Source organism: Cebidichthys violaceus, unplaced genomic scaffold (assembly GCF_023349555.1).
Source record: "Cebidichthys violaceus isolate CVI_PGR_0920_01 unplaced genomic scaffold, fCebVio1.0.p SCAF_3, whole genome shotgun sequence".
Taxonomy (NCBI): Eukaryota; Metazoa; Chordata; class Actinopteri; order Perciformes; family Stichaeidae; genus Cebidichthys; species Cebidichthys violaceus.
In genome coordinates this window covers 1,757,372-1,781,620 of record NW_027176483.1, presented here as the reverse complement: position 1 = coordinate 1,781,620, position 24,249 = coordinate 1,757,372, and the positions used below count along the sequence as shown (strand labels likewise).

The following is a 24,249-nucleotide window of genomic DNA, read 5'->3' as shown; positions in this document are numbered from 1 at the left end:
GAAGAAACCAAGACAAAAGCACGAATGCATAATTAATATAGTGAAGCTGCATTTTTAATTGTTGCCGGTGTTCAAAGTTGCCCAGTGGCATTGTCTCTCGGTTCGGGCCGGCTGCTTCCGATGGCAGAGCTTCATTCAGGTCTTTTTAGGGCCCCGAGCGCTGCAGAAGCACCGGCAGACAACGGCTCCAAGCTCGCCTCTTTTCTCAGGGTGTCTGCCCGCACAATGGACTTCCTTAGCCTGCACACAAAAGAGGCTGGCGCGTGAAAAAAAAAAAAAAAAAACACCCCAAAAAAAACACCCAAATTCAATGGCATTCCTCTCCACAATGCACTCTGAGAATATGTGCTTGTCCCTCTCCTTTCTCCCTCCTTTCTCTTTCAGCGCTGGGTGATGAATTAGGATGATGTGTGAGGGATCAGGAAGTGATATATATACCGGCAACAAAATGAAACAGATCCGCGTAAAAGTGAGAGAGGAGACGATTAGGGAGAAACAGGTCGACAGCCATGCGAGCAGCAGTGATGAAAAGTCAGAGGATCACCAAAACGTTATTACGAGTCATCCTGAGGGGGGGGAGTCTGAACCACATTTCACGGCAGTAGAAACCTCGTGGTGGCCCTGGAGGAAAAGTCAGGAGGGAACATTGTCTGAGACCCATGAATGTCTGAACGTTTATGACAATTGATCCAATATCTAACAATAACTATTGTCTTAAAGTTACAGGAAAGTCAAACTAGTGAATTTGTAGCTTTTAGACACAATTTTATTTGCCTATTCTGTCCTGGTGTCCAGGATCCCATTAGAGCATTTAGATCCGTTATTTGATTCACTAATTCTACGTTCCGTTTGACCTGGGAAGTCCGAATTTTCCAGTTTCCAGAGGAACATTTTTTAACTGAAACGCCACCTAAAGTCGATTTCTGACCATTTATCTGACCAGACTCTATGTAAGAAGTGGACGTAGTCAAACATGACGTCACTTATTGGTTTGTGGACCGATGTTTTGAAGCCTTGAGTTCGCCATCTTCGCTTTTTGCAACCAGTGAACAGGAAGTGACCATATTTGGACTGAGGAGGAGTGACGCAGAGACGCTGTATATACGTCTCTGGTAGAGAGACCTGTCAATCACAAGGAAGCCCCGCCCTAAGTAGAGTCATTTTCTCATAGACTTCTATACAACCAGAGGAGTCGCCCCCTGATGGACATTAGAGAGAATGCAAGTTTTAAGACACTTCCGCATTGGCTGCACTCAACAGAACCGAAGGGTTGATCAACCCCAACCTTAAAATCCAAGATGGCTGCTCCATGCATCAACAGTAAAAAAGCTTCAGTAATATGCTTTTTGTTAGCACTTTTGTCTTACTTGTGTCTCATTCATTCAGTCGTACATACAGTTCTGTCCAACTTCTATCTCTGAACATGTCGTTACTGTGTTTGTATGCTCAAAATACCATCGTAATGAGTTGTTATCAACTGGTATTGCTAACTTAAGGTGGAGCAAAACCCCATTAAGTTTTCTGATGTTTTTGAAGACGTCGACCTCTAGTGGACGTAGTTATTATGACGGGCGCAGAGGAGGAAGTCCGGTTTGTGAAACCAAAACTGAATTATTTTAGCAGACATACTTATTTAAACTTAACCAAGTAGTTCCGTTGCCCAAACCTAAGATGTTCCTCAACTTCCTGAACGCGAAACAACAACGTGAACAACTGGTGAAGCCGGTTCAAATCGGCTGATAACACCTTTTTTCATTCGAGAAAGAAGTCGTAGCGAACTTGTTGCGGTAAACAAGTAAAAAAACAACCGGATTGTTGTTCTCACAACGTTATGGATCCATCAGCACAGTCACACTGTTGCTGGTCAGACGGGGTGACATTAGCTCCCCTATCACATCCTCTGTGTGAGGAGTTACAGGGGGTGAGTTGGGAGCCGGAGGTTGGTGGAGTCTTTTTGGGTGGGGGGGGGGGGGGGGGTTTCGCTACCATTGTCGGGGTGCACATTGAGCCCTGTTGGCACGCCGGGCCGGCAGCTTACAAAAGGCCACGACGGAGGGAGAGCGGAGCCGGGTGAACGTCACCAACACCCGCAGCCTAATCCTCCAGCCCTGTACATCTGCGCCGGGCCAGTTTCTAAAGCCAGACCCCCTTTTTTTCCCTCTAAAATCCCCCCTCTCCTTCCCATCATGCACCGACTCCTTTCTTTCCTCTCAGTTTTATTCTGCAGTAGGAGAAAGAACGAGCTTTTGTAGCGGCCCATGGTGTCACACAGACACAAGACCTGAGGCTGCCGCTGGTCGAATGGAAGCTCTCTCTGGGCCTTTCACGCCGCTCACTTTGCTCATGTCGACTCGGGGAAAAGAGGGAGAAACTCTTATTTTAGCACGTGAAAAGGCTCCAGACGGGGACATGAAGGCCGGCTCTTCACATCGGACACAATTGACTTTGAAAGCCGGAGTTTCTCTGAGAGTAGTAGGGAGTGTTTGCCGGGATGTTGGCATCATGTTTTAATTGAATTCGACTGTCAGCGGGTCTCAAAGGGGCCCAAACAAGCTTATTATGAAAACGCTCTTCTGGGATCGTGCTGAAGAAAACCAGGGACAAACATGAAGACAAAAAAAGGTCAAACGGCTCTGACATGCTGCTGCAATCATCCTGCATGTTTCAGACAAATAATTATAGCAATTATTTCAAAAACAGTAAAAGAAAGACAAGGTTTACATTTCTCTTGTATCAACACAGATCCTTCTTTAGGATTGTGCGCTGAGTGAGATGCTCTCTCTAGAGTCCATGTGGACAGGGAACTTCTTGAACATCACTTCCTGTTACTCTGAATATTTACTATTGCAGGTTTCACCATCGCCACTCGGTGTTACTAAAGGACATACAAAATAAACCAACACACTGGTTCCAATACACATCGTTTCAAAATAAACTTCTGTCCTCACAGGAAACAACTCAGTTAGGTTTAAGCAACAAAACTACTGAGTTAGGTTTAGGAAAATATATTATTATCTTATTAAAATTTTAGAGACACACAAACACTTAAAACACATAAAACAAACATACAGTATTTCAGATTTAACATTTAAAATACCAAAAAAAGAGGACAAAAGAATTATAAAATAGGGAGAAACTCATCTTGTTTGAATGTCAAGATGTTTCCACAGATGTCACAAGACGTCAATCACAGAGCTTCACTGAGAGGAGGAGCTACTCTGAAGGAGGAGATCTGCTGAGTCACTTTACCTGAAGTGAAGGTAAAGTTATTCTGAGTGACAGCAGAGCTGCAGTCGAGACAAGTCTCTCTGTTTCTCTGTAAAGAAACATTCAACTGAATCCAGCAGCTTCTTCTCAACAACACAAACTCTGGTGAGTTCACTGTTCTACAGACCAAATGTAGTCAACATGTAGTTCAAGAGAGAAACCAAAACTGTAGCCAAGAAACATAAGTAACATCAGATAAACTAGGCCTGCTAGAAGCTAACTAGTGTAGCTTAAATGTTGCGTATCTGATTTTATCTCTTGACTTTAATGACCTGTAAAGACAGAAGTTTGACGTGTTACAACAAGCTGTGACACAATCTGGTAAATATCCTTAAAGTTCAAAGCCTTTTTTTCTCAATGTCACTGTTTGTGTAGTTCCTGCTGTCTGTCTTTGTGACGCAGTTCAGCTGATCATATCTGATGTGACATCAAACCTCAGAACTACTCGGACAGGAAGTTCCACTGGACAAATGTCTAGCTGAGGTCCACCTGGTGACCGTGGGGGTTGTGGAGAGAAATGATGTATATAGTGTAATAATATGTCTCATTTATGAAGTGTGTAGGATCCATACTTAAAGTGTACGTGTGCACAAAAGAAGGAAGTGGTGCACGGCCACTTTAATAAAAACAATCTGACTTGTAAAACCTGATCAGCCTCATGGTTCAGCCTCAACACGCCCACATTCAACCACACACTGAACACCAAGCATTGTAGTAGTTGTGACTCATCAGCACAAATAATACTGCTGCTTTGAGAGTTCATGATAAAGAGGATTCAGACGTGCAAAGTAACACGTGATATGAAGTGACATTAAATGTGTGAGAGGCGTCATCACATCACATTTAATTCCTACAATCTGACTTCAGTTCACCACCTCGGCTCAGAGGCTCACACGATATCTCAAAAGAAAGCAGACAGTCCACGGATTCTGGACATGTGCATCAAATCCAGCTAGAACAAAGCATTCGTGATGAAATCATTTTGTCTGTAATTTTTTCACCGGAAACGTTACAGCTACGTCCTGTGTTACATTTAAATGATTCCGGGCGTCCCGGTGCTGTCATTCATTTCAACGTGTGTATAGCTCAATTCTATTGGCTCTAACGCGTCGAAAGAGGTGTCAATCAATGAAATCGACCAATGGGTAGCTGAGATGGGGCTGAAATGTGGGGGAAGGGCTAGAATCTGAAAAAATCGAGTGAACAGAGAGACACAGAGAGGGCTCAGAGAGGTTTCTGGCCTTCAAATAAAGCCCAAACTGCTGTATTTGGATGAATTGAACACCATTAGTGCTATACAAGTGAAATATATAGTTTGGTACATGAGAAAATTAAAATGGCACACGTGCCAAAATGACCATTTTGGAGACCTCGTCTGAACTCTCTGTACTAAAACCTCTCTAATTTTGTTGTTCTTCACTTTATCAAAGACAAACTTTGCAGAGAGACTGTTCACATATTGTGATATGATTCGGAAGAGGTTTAAACCTGCAGCTGCATCATTACAAAGAAATAATCATCCTGAAAGTGCTTTTGTTTTTTAGGCGAACCTGAACATTTTTAATTTGTGCTATGTGCCATCTTCATTTACTCTTAACCAGTAACATATATACTGATATTTACAGATGTGAACAAAGCTCACAAGTGTTCCCTTTAATACAACAACAAAATATTAAAATAGACCATGTGGTTGCAGAGATATACTATTTTTAGTATAAGTATGCAATTTTCGAGCAGAGGCCTAAAAATAGGGTTAGGGTTAAAAATGTTTAACCTACTTTGACAAATAGTTTTGACTCTAATTACAATATAAGCAGCAGAGTAGCAGTATTATTATTATAATATTTAATGTGTGATGTGACAGTAATGGAGGGATCACTTTGTGTTTTGGGGAGTTGAAATTATTTTTCTTATTTAAATGATATAAATAAGAACCAGATGTGTTGGGATGTTTTCACTGCAATGCTGAAGACATCAGATTGGTTTATCATTGTTTTACTTATGTATTTAGTTTATACTATTATTAGAATAACTAACAAGCAGCTAAGAGTCAACCTTCCTGTTGTCATGACATCATCCCAGACAGGTGCTCAGACCAGGTGTAAACATTTAGAAGATATGCAACTCAACCGCATACTACTACTACTACTACTGTGTACTTCTACTTCAGACGGATGAGTAGTAGTACGACATTTACCTGGAAATGTTACTGTTACATTACAGATTCAGATTTGACTTAAAAAATGTTACTGTTACATTACAGATTCAGATTTGACTCAAAAAATATAACAATTAAACTATGAAGCATTAATATTCATTAAACTATCCAACATCTGATTAGAATTTAAATCTCCACCTTGAACTGAAGTTAAGTACATTTAAGTACATTGTGCTGATGAAGCCTCTCTTTCACTGTTCACTCCATTTGAATGCAGGACTTTTACTTAAAAGTTTTACTGTTAGTTATCAAATTAATAAAAGTTTTATTTCTCACTCTTGTCCTCAGAGTGTAGATATGTCTGCTGCCAACTGTCTGCTGACTGAAGATCAGTTTCTGTGCTCCATCTGTCTGGATGTGTTCACTGATCCAGTCAGCACACCATGTGGACACAACTTCTGTAAAACCTGCATCACTCAACACTGGAACGTTAATGTCCCCTATCAGTGTCCAAACTGTAAAGACGTGTTTAACACCAGACCTAAGCTGCGGGTCAATACCTTCATCTCTGGGATGGCTGATCAGTTCAGACAGTCAGCTCAACAGAAATCCAAGCTGGGGAAGACTGAGTCTGAAATTCAGCATATGATCCAGAAGAGAAAGCACAAAATTCAAGAGATCAGACACTCAGTGGAGCTCAGTGAGGAAGATGCAGACAGAGAGATAGCAGATGGTGTTCAGGTCTTCACCGCTCTGATGAAGTCTGTTGAGAGTAAACTAAACGAGCTCATCGACACGATCAAAGAGAAGCAGAGAAAGACAGAGAAACAGGCTGAAGGCTTCATCAAAGAGCTGGAACAGGAAATCTCTGAGCTGAAGAAGAGAAGCACTGAGGTGGAGCAGCTCTCACGCTCTGAAGACCAACTCCACCTCCAGTGCTTCAGGACCCTGAACACTGCTCCACCCACCAAGAACTGGACAAGAGTCAGAGTCAGTCCACCTTCATATACGGGGACTGTGGTGAGAGCTTTGAATCAGCTGGAGGAGACGCTCAGTAAACAGATGAAGAAGCTGCTTACTGAGGTCGAGCTGAAGAGGGTCCAGCAGTCTGCAGTGGATGTGACACTTGATCCTGATACAGCATATCCCAAACTCATCCTGTCTGATGATGGAAAACAAGTTAAACATGGTGATTTGAAGAAGAATCTCCCAAACAATCCAAAGAGATTTGATTCTTGTGCTAATGTCTTATCAAAGCAGAGTTTCTCTTCAGGAAGATTTTACTACGAGGTTCAGGTTAAAGGGAAGACTGACTGGGATTTAGGAGTGATCAGAGAGTCGATCAACAGGAAGGGACTCATCCCACTGTCTCCTCAGAATGGTTACTGGACGATATGTTTGAGGAATGAGATTGAGTACATAGCTTGTGCTGACTCGTTACTCCTTCTCTCTCTGAAGTTTTGGCCTCAGAAGGTGGGGGTGTTTGTGGATTATGAGGAGGGTCTGGTCTCCTTCTATGACGTTGATGCTGCAGCTCTTATCTACTCCTTTACTGGCTGCTGCTTCAATGAGAAGCTCTACCCATTCTTTAGTCCATGTAATAATGCTGGTGGTAAAAACTCTGCTCCTCTGATCATCTCTCCTGTCAATCACATTGAGTAGAACAAACACTTGATCTTCTACAGAGAAACTCTTTCATTTAATGTAACAAATCTATATTATTGGTGATTTATGGTGTAAACATTATTGATTCTTCACATTCTGATCAATGGGTTTTTATATTTGTCTGTAAATGTTGTTCTACTTCTCCAACACACAGACATTAATCCACTGATTGATATGATCTAATGTAGTCTAATTCATTCTAATAACTGCATAACCTGCCTTCAAGACTGCTGAGTCATCAAAAACAATGTACTCAGGAATAAGAAGCATTTGAACATTACTTAAATATCTGGGTGCCAAATAAAAAATTGTAATATCCAAATATTGTAAATATAATACATTATGATTGATGGCACAAATTATTGGATAAAGTCATGTTCCATTTATTTTTAAGTTTAAAAAAGGTGTTTAAGGGTTTAAGTTTTTTATCATTTTCAAATCAACAGAAAAATCAAGAGATCTCTGTCTGGTATGTTTTTAGGGGTCAATAAAAGATGAATGATTGATTAATATTTGTAGAAAATGAATCAACAAAATGTGATCATGAAACATTCAGCTTCTGTGACCAGAGAAGAGAAGTTGTGTTTTGTGTTATTTGTATTTCATACAGTCCTCCTCTCTGCTGATCCTCAACACAATAAAAACAAAGAACGTTTGAACTGATTTGTCTTTTTTGTCACGGAGGAAGCTCTTGATGAGGACTCGGACGCAGAGTAGAGTTTCAGCTGACAATCTTTTTATTTCCAACAAAAAATGCACAGGGAAATCCCTGGAAACAAAAAACGCTCTTAGTGAGGAAAGAAGAAAATAACAAAGAAGAAAATAACAAAGAAGAACTAAAAACGCTCTGGCGAGGAAAGAAGAAAATAACAAAGTAGAACTAAAAATGCTCTGATTTAACTCAAGGAGCTGCAAAGTCAAAACGGCAAAAGCCAAACCAAAAATCACTTCTCGAGGAAGGTATTAAACTACAAATAAAAAAGGCTCTGATTTAACTCGAAGAGCTGAATGGTCGAAATGGCAAAATGCAAAACAAAATCTCTCTTACCGAGGAAACAAGAAACAAGAAACAAGAAACAAGAATGGGACAGACAAAACTATGACTTGGAGTGATAATAGCATAAGGCGGGTGTGCAAGACGAAAGGACATGACACACTGGCACAGGACAAGGGGAGACGCAGACTATAAGTACACATGAGGGAAGTGGGGGAACAGGTGGACACAATCAGGAATCAGGGAAGACAATCAGACTGGTGACACATGTGGAAGGGCAAGGAACCTGAAACAAGAGGAGAGTTAATTTCCAAAATAAAACAGGAAGTCACAAAACAAACGTGGAGACAGGACAAAAACCCAGCTTGACATACAGGTGTGACATTTTTATTTCACATTTAATCAAGTTCTGTAATTATGGAACATTTTGAGGTAATTTATTTGTGTATTTCTACGTCATGCCACTTTATTGACCAGCTATACATTAATGTAGAAAAATGATTCAAAGTTGAAAAAGTAGACAAAATGATGCACTTTATTCAGCCAAATGGACATTTTGATAGCTAGCACAGTTTTCATTAAGTCACAGATCAAGTTTCAGGAACATTTTGGGTCCGTTTCAGATTTTATAATGGGTGTGTATTGCACGGAATGTTCAGCTCTAGAGTGAGGGCATAACTGTCAGAGTGGAGCAGAGCAGGAAAATATTCTGTGATTTTTCCAAACGAATTGCGCCGAGTCCCACAATGTTTACTCTTTATACACCATTTTTGGCCAAAAAGCTTGGACATGTTGTCCTTGTCGCACACAGATGTCATTGGAATCCAACAGACTTACACATTTGGCTCAAAGAGCCGCAGAGCGACATGAACTCCAACCAACTGCTCCATTAGACTCCATGTTAAATCAGACCACTAATTTCTCAAGGAAAGCAGACGGTACCAGTTTTGTATATTGCTCTGGAGCTCACATTTTTAAAAACACAAACATAAAAAACACATCTAGGCGTTCGGCAGAGTCTTATCTTTCTCATGATACCACATTTTGGCACTCAGACTCTTGCTTTTTGTTAAAAAGAGACAGGAGTTTTGTTCAAAATCACTGTTTACTGTAACGTTTCTTAATCAGTCTGCCTGTAACACCAGGTGCGTCCTCACCATGACAACCAGTTACACACACTCTCTACACACACAAATGACTTGGAGATATTCGGTCAAAGGCATTGTCTGCCTGTCTGTCGCACGCACACACACGAGCCTGTCAATTAATAACCTCTGTATATGTGTGTCAAACATTATGATTATGTCTCCTCTCCCCCTCTCTCTCAGTGCAGCTATTCACCATCAACACTCTGTGTTACGAAGGGACATACAAAATAAACCAACACACTGGTTACACTACACATGCAGTCTTTTCAAAATAAACTTCTGTCTTCACAGGAAACAACTCAGTCAAGTTTAAGAACAAAACTACTTTAGGTTTAGGAAAATATATTATCTTATTAAACCTTTATTTAAACACAACGAGATACACACAAACAGCTAAAACACGTAAAACAAACATACAGTATTTTAGATTTAACATTTTAAACACAAAAAAGGAAAAAAATAAAATAAAGAAAAAGTAGAAACTCATCTTGTTTGAATGTCAAGGTGTTTCCACAGATGTCATAAAACCTCATTCACAGAGCTTCACTGAGAGGAGGAGCAACTCTGAAAGAGGAGAGATGCAACGTCACATTTCCTGAAATTAAAGTAAAGTTAGTCTGAGTGACAGCAGAGCTGCAGTCGAGACAAGTCTCTCTGTTTCTCTCTAAAGAAACATTCAAATGAATCCAGCAGCTTCTTCTCAACAACACAAACTCTGGTGAGTTCACTGTTCTACAGACCAAATGTACTGATTCAATGTTTGTCAAAATGCAGTTAAAACAAAAATCTGACATTTTAACACTTGTTTTATTATATAAATCATATGATGTCATAGAAATGTGTCATTTTTAGTAAAAATCCAAAATGTAGGTTTTGTCTGAACTACAACACAGAGGTATAAATATCACCACAGTGACTGAACTCTTCAGGTTTGTCAGAATGCAGTCACAGCTAGTTTCAGCTTCACTTCATTCACAGACTATTTCTGACGACTTTCTTTCCTGTCAGTGAACGTTCAGTTTGTTACACCACATACAGATATAAGGCAGCAGCTAAAGCCAACGATGACAAAGAATAAAAAGTAATATCAGGTGACGGTTAAAGCTAGATGACCTTTGAACTCTCCAAACACAGAGTACAGCGTCTAACGTCATGTGACAACTTATTGTATTGCCTGTAAAGGAATAAAATAGACGTTTTATAACTTTGATATCTGTTACACACTTTGATAAGTAGTCTTGAACTTTAAACCCTTTTTTATCAACTTAATTGTTTCCATAGTTACTGCTGTCACCCTTTGCAAGGCAGTACAGTGTTAATATTATTACTATTATCATATTGAACTGTGTTTTATCATCCAGTATTATCTCATAATCTGATCTCTACTCAGACAGAAGTTCCACTCAGGTTCAATGTTTAACTGACGTCCATCGTGGTCGTGAGGGTTGTGGAGAGAAACGTTACTTTAATGGTGAATGGACTTTGCATTTCTGTTGAGCTTCAGACCATTAAAAGTTCTGTACGCTACATGTCAACATTCACCCATTCACACGCACATCAATACACTGATGGCAAAGACTGCCACACAATGTGCCAACCTGCCCATCAGGATCTAAGAGATCACCTCGTCTAACAGCTCCGCCTACTGACCAATCAAAGCTGGGTTCATTGATCGTTAAATAATATTACACAAATATGAAGAAGTTGAAGTCATAAACCAGGATAGAAGCAACAGTTTATGTTGACAAATGCAGGAAAGACAGCTGGAAATGAATCTCTGACTGTGTGAATGTGTAAACTAAGAGATTCATAATATCTCTGATACATAGAGCACAATAGATCTGACTATAACTACATGTGTTAAATTAATGTGTTGATTGGATGCATTCTTGTGGCGTGTTTAACAATATTTTAGTCTCATTCTTTCAGCTAAAACCCCGGCTATAGGAAAACGATTTAAGAGCAAATAGAATATTAATATATTAATATCATAATTCATGTATGTGTGTTCGTTTTCTGAGCCGTGTGCTGCAGTGTGACATGTCAGAGTTTTGTCTTACACTCACACAGACTGGATGCATTGCCTTGTGTTACTTTGCTCTGGTTACTTTTATGTATGTTGTGGATTATAAATTATGGAAGGAAACCTTCTTACCATTTTGAATTGTGTTTTTATATTTATTTTCCCCCAAGTCTGCTTCACACCACTGGGGTTGCGGCTGAAAAAATAAGGCTAAAATAATATCATACACAGCATAATAATACATCCAATCCACACAAATATTTAACAGAATACACACATTATAGTAAGATCTACTCGTGCTCTACATGAAGCAGTGATATTATAAATCTGTTAATATAGATTTTCACACAGTCATTGCTTTATTATCAGCTGTCCTTTCTGCATTTGACAGTTTAAACTGTTACTTTCAGCCTGATTATGAGTCTAACTTCTTCGTATTTGTGTAATAATATAGTTTGATTTTAGTTTGAAAAATGTGTCACTCAGCTGACAGCAGACTTGTCCATGTTTTTGATTGGTCATATACTACAAACCCCGCCCCTTTACGTGAACGTGCTCACAGCCAGATTGAGGAACCCTGGGTTGATTTACCGAGTTGATAACGAGCTTCATAGGACCTCTTAGCTGGACCGTGGTTGTTAGGATTAGTAAAGCCAAATAACCAAAAGATACCCTGAGTATGTTGAACTGTCTTCATGGTACAGGCCCCACCTCTAAGTCTCAGTGAGTTATGGTGGATCATGCGTTAATAATTACATTTCATGTTTTATTTATTTCCCAGAAGCCAAACTAAATGTTTTGGAATAAAGGTCACCATGTTATCACTCACTTTCTGAATTTGATGATCTCATAGAAATACCTCCACTGAACTCAACATCTGAACTCTACTTCAATCACAGCATAGTCCAGAACCTGTCTGCATAATGAGCTGTAAATTAGAAGCTGCATACAAAAACTCATTCACAACCATAGCACATATTTGCTTTCTGACATTATCTTAGTAAAGTTGCCCCTCAATTACGTCCAATATGACAAAAGCATTTAGGACTAATTATAGTTTAATTGTATTACTCAAAAACTATGTAATAACAGATTTATTTTTCTACACTTAATGTCTTCAGTGTGTAGATATGTCTGCTGCCAGCTGTATGCTGACTGAAGATCAGTTTCTGTGCTCCATCTGTCTGGATGTGTTCACTGATCCAGTCGCCATACCATGTGGACACAACTTCTGTAAAACCTGCATCACTCAACACTGGAACGTTAATGTCCAGTCTCAGTGTCCCAACTGTAACAAAGCTTTTAAGACCAGACCTGAGCTGCTGGTCAATACCTTCATCTCTGAGATGGCTGCTCAGTTCAGACAGTCAGCTCAACAGAAAGCCAGCAGCAGCAGCTCAGAGCAACAAGCTGCCAAACCAGGAGAAGTTCCTTGTGACGTTTGCACTGGAACCAAACTGAAGGCCCTGAAGTCCTGCCTGGTGTGTCTGGTCTCCTACTGTGAGACTCACCTGGAGCCTCATCTGACAACGTCAGGTCTGAAAAAACATCAGCTGATCGACCCTGTGGTGAACCTGAAAGGCAGGATGTGTACGAAGCACGATAAACTGCTGGAGCTGTTCTGTAAGACCGACCAGATGTGTGTCTGCATGCTCTGCACTATTTCAGAGCACAAGAACCATGATGTTGTTCCTCTGGAAGAAGAATATGAAGGAAAGAAGGCCGAGCTGGTGAAGACTGAGGCTGAAGTTCAGCAGATGATCCAGAAGAGAGAACTGAAAATTCAGGAGATCAAACACTCAGTGGAGCTCAGTGAGGAGGATGCAGACAGAGCGATAGCAGATGGTGTTCAAGTCTTCACCGCTCTGAAGGAGTCTGTTGAGAGAAGCCAGACCGAGCTCATCGACACGATCAAAGAGAATCAGAGAAAGACAGAGAAACAGGCTGAAGGCTTCATCAAAGAGCTGGAACAGGAAATTGCTGAGCTGAAGAAGAGAAGCACTGAGGTGGAGCAGCTCTCACGCTCTGAAGACCACCTCCACCTCCTACAAAGCTTTACGTCCCTGAAAGCTGCTCCGCCCACCAAGGACTGGACAGAAGTCAACGTCAGTCTACTACATGAGGGGACTGTGGTGAGAGCTGTGAATCAGCTGGAGGAGACAATCAGTGAACAGATGCTGAAGCTGCTCGCTGAGGTCGAGCTGAAGAGGGTCCAGCAGTCTGCAGTGGATGTGACACTTGATCCTGATACAGCACATCCCAACCTCATTCTGTCTGATGACAGAAAACAAGTTAAACATGGTAAAGTAAAGAAAAGTTTCCCAGATAATCCAGAGAGATTTGATACTGGTCCTAATGTTTTAGCAAAGCAGAGTTTCTCTTCAGGAAGATTTTACTACGAGGTTCAGGTTAAAGGAAAAACTGACTGGTATTTAGGAGTGGCCAGAGAGTCGATCAACAGGAAGGGAAGCATCACACCAAGCCCTGAGATTGGCTACTGGTTAATATGTTTGAGGAATGAGAATGAGTACAAAGCTTGTGAAGACCCTCCATACCGTGTATATCCAAAGTCTCAACTTGAGAAGGTGGGGGTGTTTGTGGATTATGAGGAGGGTCTGGTCTCCTTCTATGACGTTGATGCTGCAGCTCTTATCTACTCCTTTACTGACTGCTCGTTCACTGAGAAACTCTACCCACTCTTTTGTCCTAGTAGTAACCGTTGTGGTAAAAACTCTGCCCCTCTGATCATCTCTCCTGTCAATCACACTGAGTAGAACAAACACTTAATTTCCTACGGAAAGTTTCTTTGATGTCTCACATTATTTACTACTTCAAGACATGGAATTACGATATTGAAGATTGTTCTAATAACAAAGAAAGGCTACCTACCTTCAAGACTTTTGAATCATCAAACATTTTACTCATAAATAAGAAGCATTTGAAAGTTTCTTACAGTGAAAATTTTGTCAAATTAGTATTGATTGTAAATGTAGTAAAACAATGAATTCATCAGAGCTGCTATATTGACCCAGAAATCTGAATTCGCAGCTGCAAAATGTGTTCTTCTTCCTGCATTATTTGATGTGACTTTGACGTAGTTGGATTCAAAAAAACACTACAAGCTGTTTTGTTTGGATTTCTCTGGGTGGCCAGGGCTCATGCTCAAAAACAGAACATCCTGGTTCTCTTTGCATGTATTGCAAACTGATACAACAGCACCCAAAAATATGAGTGCAGAGGATTTTATGGACAAGTATACATTTTACAGTGTTTTGGCTGACTCAGATATTCAACTCTATTTATTGGAGACGAAGTGTACGGTCAAAGAAATGCTGCGGAGAGAGGCTGAGGCTACGGCTGCAGCAGGGATTATGAGAGCACGAGAGCAACAGTGGCGAAACTTGCCCATCAGAGGGGGACCTTATACCCCCCACAAATAAAAAAAAAATGATTCACCAAAAACACGGCGGTCCCTGGCTGCTTTTCTGCTTCAGGCAAAATATAATTTTACTGTTCCATCTTCGGAAATGACGTTGTTGTAGTTCTGCACACACGCGTGTGCCCTATCAGACGTCACGGTGCCAGTCACTTTATGAACAACAATCATTCAAGAAGTGTGTGGAAACAAAATGCAACCAGTTCAACTAGATGCAACACTGAAGCAAAACCAGCAAGAAAAACATCAAAGTTTTACTCACTGATAACGTTCACTTGAAGACAAAATCCATCCCCCTGTCCTTTTGGATGGATTTTTCAATAACCCGGTCATAAAGCTTATCCCTGGTTTTCAGATCCAAGAGAACTTGCTTTTCAATAGCTGTGGAAGCTAATGCAGAGAGTCGGGATTGTCCTGTTGTGTTCCTCGCATATGTTTGTATCCGTTTGAGGGCGGAAAACTTTCCTCTCCACGCAGTGATCGTTAAAACTACACATGTTAGTGCTTATCGCTGATGCATGCTGTCACAGAGTCCTCTACGTTGGAGAAAGAGGAGGAGGTCAGATGGGTTCTTTTCCTGAAATCCGACAGAATACATCACAAACAGTTCGGTTTTCAGCTGTGGCAAGTCAGTGTGGCTCGTGGCCTGCTGTAAGCCTTGAGAAGGCAGTTTCAGGGAATGTAGTCTTAAAGCTGGTGAACTGTTGGGGGTCCAGAAGTGAAAGGAATGAAAGTATTTTGTGATCTTTAAACCGATTTTGCACTTGATTTAAAATATTGTCCAGAATGTCATCGTACAACTTTTTGTAGTGTGAGCGAGTCTCTCCGTGGGCGTCATATACATTTTATATTTTTTTATCTGAGGATTCCAGGGCCTTCTCTGAATACCTTGAAGGCCCTGACATTTCACCACTGGAGAGCAACCACCAATTGGTTGTTGTAGGAGTAGCATAGCTCATTTGGAGGAAAGCAGAGCCAGTAATGTAGCGTGTGCGTACATTGGGACCATAAACTGTATACAAGAAGGGGATGTAGTCGTCGTGACGTCACCCATTGGTTTGTGGACTGAGGTTTTGAAGCCTCTCGTTTGGCATTTTGGCCGTCTCCATCTTGGATTATGGTTGTCGTCATCTTGGTTTATTGCAACTGGTGAACGGTAGTGACCATTTGAGAAGTGACGTCATGGTAGAGACGGCGTTTAATGCTCTGGCATTGGTAGAGACCTGTCAATCACCGTGCAGCCCCGCCCCTAAAGCATCCCCTGCTTTATGGTCTGTGTGACTCTAAATGGAGCATAATGTACTAAATGAACATCATGCTGTATTGAAGAAGACTGTAAACTAGAGATTGAGACCATAAACTCATGTTTACAATGTTTACTGAGGGAATAAATCAAGAGAGAAGTAGAGTCATTTTAGACTAGACTTCTATACAACCAGAGGAGTCGCCCCCTGGTGGACACTAGAGAGAATGCAGGTATACGACACTTCCGCATTGGCTTCATTTTTCTGAACCGGAGGTTGCCGCTAGGGTTGGGATTCTTGTGATCGGAGCGGAGGAAAGTTTGAGTTTTGGGGTGAAGATATCAAGTGAATATGTATTGGAAAAAATACGCTTTCTCGGTCAATATACCATGCAGAGAGGAATTTATTGCATCAATTGACGATATTTACCATCAACACTGATTGGACATCCACAAAAAAAGAGACAAATTTTCCCTTTAAAGATTTGTTTTTTATTGTTTATTTTCTGATCATTGTTCATAAGAAGTGTTGCATACTGGAACAAACTACTGAAGAGCAGTTTATGAATAAGACAAAAGTGATTTGCTTTTCTCTCTTTTTCTTTATGAATAAAAAAGGATAAATAAAGTCACAATGTGTCTGATTAAGTTATTTGGTTTTTGTTTGATATCACACCTGAAAAAACAGCTAATGGTGTTTCTAATGACACCAAATCATGTGATTAAAAACACCTTCAGCTGTTCTCAGACTGACTTGAGCTGACAAGCTCCAACACCCCATCACATCTGAGATAGTTTTGAGATAGTATTTAAGGTTTGAGTTGAGTTAGAGCAGCTGATGTGAACACTAAACCAGTGCTACTAGTTAAACCAGTGCTACTAGTTAGTAGAGAATAAATGATATCTGAGGACGCCCTCTACTGGAGTTCATAACAAACTGCAGTCTGTGTTCATTTGAGGAAATGCTCTTAATAAATAACTACAGTCTGATGCTGAAGCAGATTACATGAATGAGCAGAAATAAACCTGAGTCTAACAGATACAAGTACTCTGTCTAATGTCACTGATGAGCTTTTTCTTTTGTTTTGTACTTTTTTGAGCTCAATCTAAAATCAGTGACTTTCAGTTAAAAGGACGTTTATTTAAAAAGTATTGTACTTTAACTACTTTTAAAAAGGGAGACTCAGAGAAGCCCATTGATCTACTGCTGTGGTCCAATCAGAAGGATTGTTCTTCTCAGTTATAAACTTACTTTTCTCCTCCTAATAACATTTCACAATGAGGCAATAAAACCTCACTCACAGAGCTTCACTGAGAGGAGGAGCAACACTGAAGGAGGAGCTTCAACGTCACATTTCCTCCAATCAAAGTAAAGTTAGTCTGAGTGACAGCAGAGCTGCAGTCGAGACAAGTCTCTCTGTTTCTCTGTAAAGAAACATTCAACTGAATCCAGCAGCTTCTTCTCAACAACACAAACTCTGGTGAGTTCACTGTTCTACAGACCAAATGTACTGATTCAATGTTTGTCAAAATGCAGTTAAACTAAAATCTGACATTTTAACACTTGTTTTATTATATAGATCATATGATGTCATAGAAATGTGTCATTTTTAGTAAAAATCCAAAATGTAGGTTTTGTCTGAACTACAACACAGAGGTATAAATATCACCACAGTGACTGAACTCTTCAGGTTTGTCAGAATGCAGTCACAGCTAGTTTCAGCTTCACTTCATTCACAGACTATTTCTGACGACTTTCTTTCCTGTCAGTGAACGTTCAGTTTGTTACACCACATACAGATATAAGGCAGCAGCTAAAGCCAACGATGACAAAGAATAAAAAGTAACATCAGGTGACGGTTAAAGCTAGATGACCTTTGAACTCTCCAAACACAGAGTACAGCGTCTAACGTCATGTGACAACTTATTTTATTGCCTGTAAAGGAATAAAACAGACGTTTTATAACTTAGATATCTGTTACACACTTTGATAAGAAGTCTTGAACTTCAAACCTTTTCTTTCTCAACTTAATTGTTTCCATATTACTGCTGTCAGCCTTTGAAAGGCAGTACAGTAATGATTAAAGCTGCAAGCAGCATTAATCTGGCCCTCGTAACTTCACCTATATCGAGGGTACTGCCAGGACTCTGGGTGACGCGGCCATGCATTTCTGTGACCATCATACACTGTGTGCACAAATTAAACGGTGTTTCCTGCATCGACCAGCAGCATAGTAAGATCATGTTGCCAGGTCTTAAGCCTCAAATGTTTTTAAGTGTACCTCCGATACAATCATAGATGTAAGCCTGTTAAGATCATTAAGAAAATGAACGTGCGTGAATGCGCTTCAATGTTTGAAACATAACAAACTGTCAGTGTACTGGGATGGGGTTCAACTCCCTGCAGTGTCCTGCTGATTGTATTTGGACTTACATGAAAGTTAACAGAACAGCAGTGTCATTTGTTTTTACTTGAACACTTTAATTTGACACTGTTTTCATTTTAAGCTCTTCTGTAACTTTAGATTGTAGTGTGAAGCATTCATTATAACATTTAACCTGATTCTCATGTAGAAGCTCTGTTCAGAGCATTTATACTAATGCCCACTGACATGGTTTGAGAACCACTGTTGTCTAACTTTCGCTCTCCAAGCACCTTAGTTTGCACATATTTACATCAGAGAAGTCTTTTTCTCATGGTGTGACCACAAACCCTTTTAATAAGTTCAGTGTTTGGGCCGCTGTAACTATAGAATCCTGCTTACGTCCGTGGTTGCCAGTAGGTGGCGCAATGACTGAGTTAATATTGGCATGCAGAAGTCCGAAAATCATGACAGTAATCAAGCAACAGCTTTTCACGAAACAACAAGCTTTGAGTAACTTTTAATCACAAAGGTCTTTAGATTGTTCTGACCAAATTTGAAGTTGATTTCATTAGTTCCCTTGGAGGAGTTCATTAAAGTAGAGCACCTGCAAATGACAAAAACGACACTAGAAATTCATACAAAATTCAAAATGGCTGACTTCCGGTTGGGTTTAGGGCATGGCCCCAAGAGACTTGTATCAAGTCCAAATGTGATTTATGAGCCTACCAAATTTTGTAAATCTATGTGAAACGTACTGCGAGGGCTGCTTCGTAAAACTTTTGTAGGGGGCACTATCGAGCTGATTTGCCACTCTGAATGAATAAAATCATAGTATATAACAAAATTTTGGGCTTGTAATCTATGTGCCAAGTTTGCTTATGTTTCGAGCATTTTTAGCCTCTCAAAATTACCTTCGTTTTTCACAGCAAAGACTGCGTCGCCACGGCAACGGCGTTCGACGAAACATCAAAACCTTCATGAACTGGCATTATGAACTTCTTACATTTGTGTGGAATTAATTTGATGTTGATCTGATTTACCGACTAAGAGAAACAAGCCAAAGTATAAAGACTTTAACTTACTGTTACCAGTAGGTGGCGCTATGACTGATTCAAAATTGTCCTGCAGATGTCTTCAGGACTGGAGTTTCACCAAACGTGAAATCTGGAAAAGATCTGATGATGTGGAGTCGAGTAACATCAGTTTATTCGTTCATGGCGAAGGATCAAAGTTCGCCGAGCCACCAACCTTCAACAAATTCTTACAATCTTCACAATGAAGCATTATCAAGGTCTTAAGACTTTTCTGACAATATTTGAGAAGGATATGATTAATCTGTGAGGAGCAGGATGTCAAAGTACAAAACTTACAACTTCCAGTTGACACTAGGTGGCGCTATTACTTTGATTCTAAATTGTCATATTGATGTGTTCAGGGTCAGGATGTTATGACATATGAGAGATTTGGATCAGATTAAACAATGTATGGCCGAATTACAACAACTTCCTTTTTCATGGCGAATGGTGTTCTTTTGCCACCACGCCACGGATACATAGTTTGATAACTTTTTGATCTTTGAGTATCTTTTCACTGCCAAAGTCTCAAGAGCATACTGACTGAATCTGAAGTCAATCGGGCCAAATCTCTGGGAGGAGTTCGTTAAAGTAGGACGCCTTGAAATGGTCCAAAAACGTCAGAAAATTCAAAATGGCCGACTTCCTGTTTGGTTTAATGAAAAGCTCCAAGAGGATTTTTTGTACATCCCATCACGTTCCACATACCTACCAAATTTCATACAGCTAAGTGAAACACAATGTTGGGGCTACTCAATAGGGGGCGCTATCGAGCCAATATTGCATACCGCAGCTGGACACCCAAATCAGACTGGAATTTTAGCCACGACTGGCTTGCATGTCAAATTTTTTAAAAATCCCAGTATCCCAAGCACCTCCTTTTTGTGATGAAAGTGGTAAAATAATAATAAACAATAGAACAACAATAGGTCCTCCGCTCCGACTACGTCGGTCCTCGGGCCCTAATAAGAAGGAAAAAGTCAAACTTGTGTTGTTTGAATGTCAGGGTATTTGTCAAAGAGGCAATAAAAGCTCCTTCACAGAGCTTCACTGAGAGGAGGAGCTACTCTGAAAGAGGAGATCTGCTGAGTCACTTTTCCTGAAGTGAAAGTGAAAGTTAGTCTGAGCGACAGCAAAGCTGCAGTCAAGACAAGCCTCTCTGTTTCTCTCTAAAGAAACATTCAACTGAATCCAGCAGCTTCTTCTCAACAACACAAACTCTGGTGAGTTCACTGTTCTACAGACCAAATGTAGTCAAAATGTAGTTCAAGAGAGAAACCAAAACTGTAGCCAAGAAACAAAAGTCAGATAAACTAGGCCTGCTAAAAGCTAATTAGCCTAGCTGTTGCTCCCTTTGGATTGTCCAAACACAGAGAACAGCATCTGATTTAATGTGTGGATTTATTTATTGATCATAGAGGAACAACATTGATGTTTTATAACTTCCATAACTGTTCTATACTTTGGTAAATATCCTTGACCTGTAAAGCCTTTCCTCTAAACTTCACTGTCTCTGTAGTTCCTGCTGTCTGTCTTTGTGAGGAAGTTCATCTGATCATATTTACTGTGTTTCAACAACCGCCATCAACTCAAACACTTCAGCTCTACTCGGTCCGTGCACAAAGTATAATTCATGTCCATTGTTCAGTCAGTTTATGTGTATTAATAATCTCATTGGTCTACTTGTTTTCATGCAGACAGAGAGATGAACACGTGCAATGCAATAATACTTTAAGAAGCCTTTATTTCAATTAATAAATTGATGATATAATGAATCATTACATACAAATAATTCAGTGTTTGTGTCCATTGGCAGTTTATTCACGTTAAAGTGGCAGAAATATGACTTTATAATGTATAATGTTCATTATTTATAATATTTGTTTTTTTATTTTATTTAATCTTTCCATAAATTGATCTCTGGAGCAAAGACGTTTGAAATCGCTCAAGTTTTAGTTTTACCTGACACACTCTGTTGCTGCTGCTAAAGATGTAATAACAGTTTTGTTTTCCACTCTTGTTGTCCTCAGAGTGTAGATATGTCTGCTTCCAGCTGTCTGCTGACTGAAGATCAGTTTCTGTGCTCCATCTGTCTGGATGTGTTCACTGATCCAGTCCTCATACCATGTGGACACAACTTCTGTAAAACCTGTATCACTGAACACTGGAACATTAATGTCCAGTCTCAGTGTCCAAACTGTAAAGAGGTTTTTAACACCAGACCTGAGCTGCGGGTCAATACCTTCATCTCTGAGATGGCTGCTCAGTTCAGACAGTCAGCTCCACATAAAGCCAGCAGCAGCAGCTCAGAGCAACAAGCTGCCAAACCAGGAGAAGTTCCCTGTGACGTCTGCACTGGAACCAAACTGAAGGCCCTGAAGTCCTGCCTGGTGTGTCTGGTCTCCTACTGTGAGACTCACCTGGAGCCTCATCTGACAACGTCAGTCCTGAAAAGACATCAGCTGATCGACCCTGTGGAGAACCTGGAAGGCAGGATGTGTACAGAGCACGATAAACTGCTTGAGCTGTTCTGTAAGACCGACCAGATGTGTGTCTGCATGCTCTGCACTGTTCTGGACCACAAGAACCATGATGTTGTTCCTCTGAAAAAAGAATATGAAGGAAAGAAGGCTGAGCTGGGGAAGACTGAGGCTGAAGTTCAGCAGATGATCCAGAAGAGACGACTGAAGATTCAGGAGATCAAACACTCAGTGGAGCTCAGTGAGGAAGATGCAGACAGAGAGATAGCAGATGGTGTTCAGGTCTTCACCGCTCTGAAGGAGTCTGTTGAGAGAAGCCAGACCGAGCTCATCGACACGATCAAAGAGAAGCAGAGAAAGACAGAGAAACAGGCTGAAGGCTTCATCAAAGAGCTGGAACAGGAAATCTCTGAGCTGAAGAAGAGAAGCACTGAGGTGGTTCAGCTCTCACGCTCTGAAGACCACCTCCACCTCCTCCAAAGCTTCAGGACCCTGAACACTGCTCCACCCACCAAGAACTGGACAGGAGTCAGTGTCAGTCCACCTTCATATGAGGGGACTGTGGTGAGAGCTTTGAATCAGCTGGAGGAGACGCTCAGTGAACAGATGAAGAAGCTGTTTGAGGTCGAGCTGAAGAGGGTCCAGCAGTCTGCAGTGGATGTGACACTTGATCCTGATACAGCACATCCTTATCTCATCCTGTCTGATGATGGAAAACAAGTTAAAACTGGTGATGTGAAGAAGAATCTCCCAAACAATCCAGAGAGATTTGATACTTGTCCCTGTGTTTTAGCAAAGCAGAGTTTCTCTTCAGGAAGATTTTACTACGAGGTTCAGGTTAAAGGGGAGAATACGTGGGATTTAGGAGTGGCCAGAGAGTCGATCAACAGGAAGGGAGGCATCACAGCAATCCCTCAGATTGGTTACTGGTTAATATTGTTGAGGAATGAGAATGAGTACAAAGCTTGTGCTGACCCTAGAGTCCTTCTCTCTCTGAAGTCTCAGCCTCAGAAGGTGGGGGTGTTTGTGGATTATGAGGAGGGTCTGGTCTCCTTTTATGACGTTGATGCTGCAGCTCTTATCTACTCCTTTACTGGCTGCAGCTTCACTGAGAAACTCTACCCATTCTTTGGTCATAAGGGTAAAAATTCTGCTCCTCTGATCATCTCTCCTGTCAATCACACTGAGTAGAACAAACACTTGATTTTTTTACATCGTTTGATGTAATAATTATATATGTCTATTGTTGATTTGTAGAGTGTACATAGTTTTTGTCCGAAATATAATTTGTTTCTGATCATTGTTCATAAGAAGTGTTGCATACTGGAACAAACTACTGAAGAGCAGTTCATGAATAAGACAAAAGTAATTTCCTTTTCTTTCTTTTTCTTTATGAATAAAAAAGGATAAATAAAGTCACAATGTGTCTGATTAAGTTATTTTGTTTTTGTTTGTTTTTGCGTGTAGTATCATGTCCCGTAGGGTTATGCGTGTACTATCATGTCCCGTAGGTTTATGCGTGTACTATCATGTCCCGTAGGCTTTGCGTGTACTATCATGTCCCGTAGGGTTATGCGTGTACTATCATGTCCCGTAGGTTTATGTGTGTACGATCATGTCCCGTAGGCTTAGCGTGTACTATCATGTCCCGTAGGCTTTGCGTGTACTATCATGTCCCGTAGGTTTATGCGTGTACTATTATGTCCCATAGGTTTATGCGTGTACTATCATGTCCCGTAGGTTTGTGCGTGTACTATCATGTCCCGTAGGTTTATGCGTGTACTATTATGTCCCGTAGGTTTATGCGTGTACCATCATGTCCCGTAGGCTTATGCGTGTACCATCATGTCCCGTAGGCTTATGAGTGTACTATCATGTCCCGTAGGCTTTACGTGTACTATCATGTCCCGTAGGCTTATGCGTGTACCATCATGTCCAGTAGGTTTATGCGTGTACCATCATGTCCCGTAGGCTTATGCGTGTACCATCATGTCCCGTAGGCTTATGAGTGTACTATCATGTCCCGTAGGCATTGATTCATGTCCCGTAGGCTTTGCGTGTACTATCATGTCCCGTAGGTTTATGCGTGTACTATCATGTCCCGTAGGTTTATGCGTGTACTATCATGTCCCGTAGGCTTATGCGTGTACTATCATGTCCCGTAGGCTTTGTTTGTACTATCATGTCCCGTAGGCTTTGTGTGTACTATCATGTCCCGTAGGCTTTGTGTGTACTATCATGTCCCGTAGGCTTTGTGTGTACTATCATGTCCCGTAGGCTTATGCTATGTGCCTCTGTGTGGTGTGTAAGTTGTCTCTGTAGAGAGCACAGCACAGCACAGCACAAAGCCCTATAAGAAGATGAACAGAGAATGCCCCATTCCATTGATTTGTTAA

The 24,249-nt window shown here is 40.7% G+C and overlaps 3 protein-coding genes across 7 annotated transcripts; all 3 read left to right on the top strand.

Moving 5' to 3' along the window:
- The first annotated feature begins 3,293 nt into the window (after nt 1-3,293).
- LOC137881547 (E3 ubiquitin-protein ligase TRIM21-like) lies at nt 3,294-7,611 on the top strand. Its single transcript, XM_068723531.1, has 2 exons — nt 3,294-3,372; nt 5,774-7,611. The coding sequence occupies exon 2, from the start codon at nt 5,783-5,785 to the stop codon at nt 7,085-7,087; it is 1,305 nt and encodes a 434-aa protein (XP_068579632.1). The 5' UTR covers nt 3,294-3,372; nt 5,774-5,782; the 3' UTR covers nt 7,088-7,611.
- Nucleotides 7,612-9,866: 2,255 nt separating this feature from the next.
- LOC137881223 (E3 ubiquitin-protein ligase TRIM39-like) lies at nt 9,867-16,563 on the top strand. Its single transcript, XM_068723045.1, has 2 exons — nt 9,867-9,950; nt 12,377-16,563. The coding sequence occupies exon 2, from the start codon at nt 12,386-12,388 to the stop codon at nt 14,027-14,029; it is 1,644 nt and encodes a 547-aa protein (XP_068579146.1). The 5' UTR covers nt 9,867-9,950; nt 12,377-12,385; the 3' UTR covers nt 14,030-16,563.
- Nucleotides 16,564-17,330: 767 nt separating this feature from the next.
- LOC137881224 (E3 ubiquitin-protein ligase TRIM21-like) lies at nt 17,331-23,275 on the top strand. 5 transcript variants are annotated; one of them, XM_068723048.1, is made up of 4 exons: nt 17,331-17,415; nt 19,227-20,596; nt 20,893-20,984; nt 21,404-23,275. In XM_068723048.1, exon 4 carries the CDS (start codon nt 21,413-21,415, stop codon nt 23,042-23,044), a length of 1,632 nt encoding a protein of 543 aa, XP_068579149.1. In that variant the 5' UTR covers nt 17,331-17,415; nt 19,227-20,596; nt 20,893-20,984; nt 21,404-21,412; the 3' UTR covers nt 23,045-23,275. The 5 variants fall into 5 exon arrangements, 4 of the variants coding, with proteins under 4 accessions (XP_068579149.1, XP_068579148.1, XP_068579147.1 ...); XR_011103852.1 differs by lacking the exon at nt 21,404-23,275 and having other exon boundaries at nt 20,893-21,395; XM_068723047.1 differs by lacking the exon at nt 20,893-20,984 and having other exon boundaries at nt 19,429-20,596.
- Nucleotides 23,276-24,249: the final 974 nt, after the last annotated feature.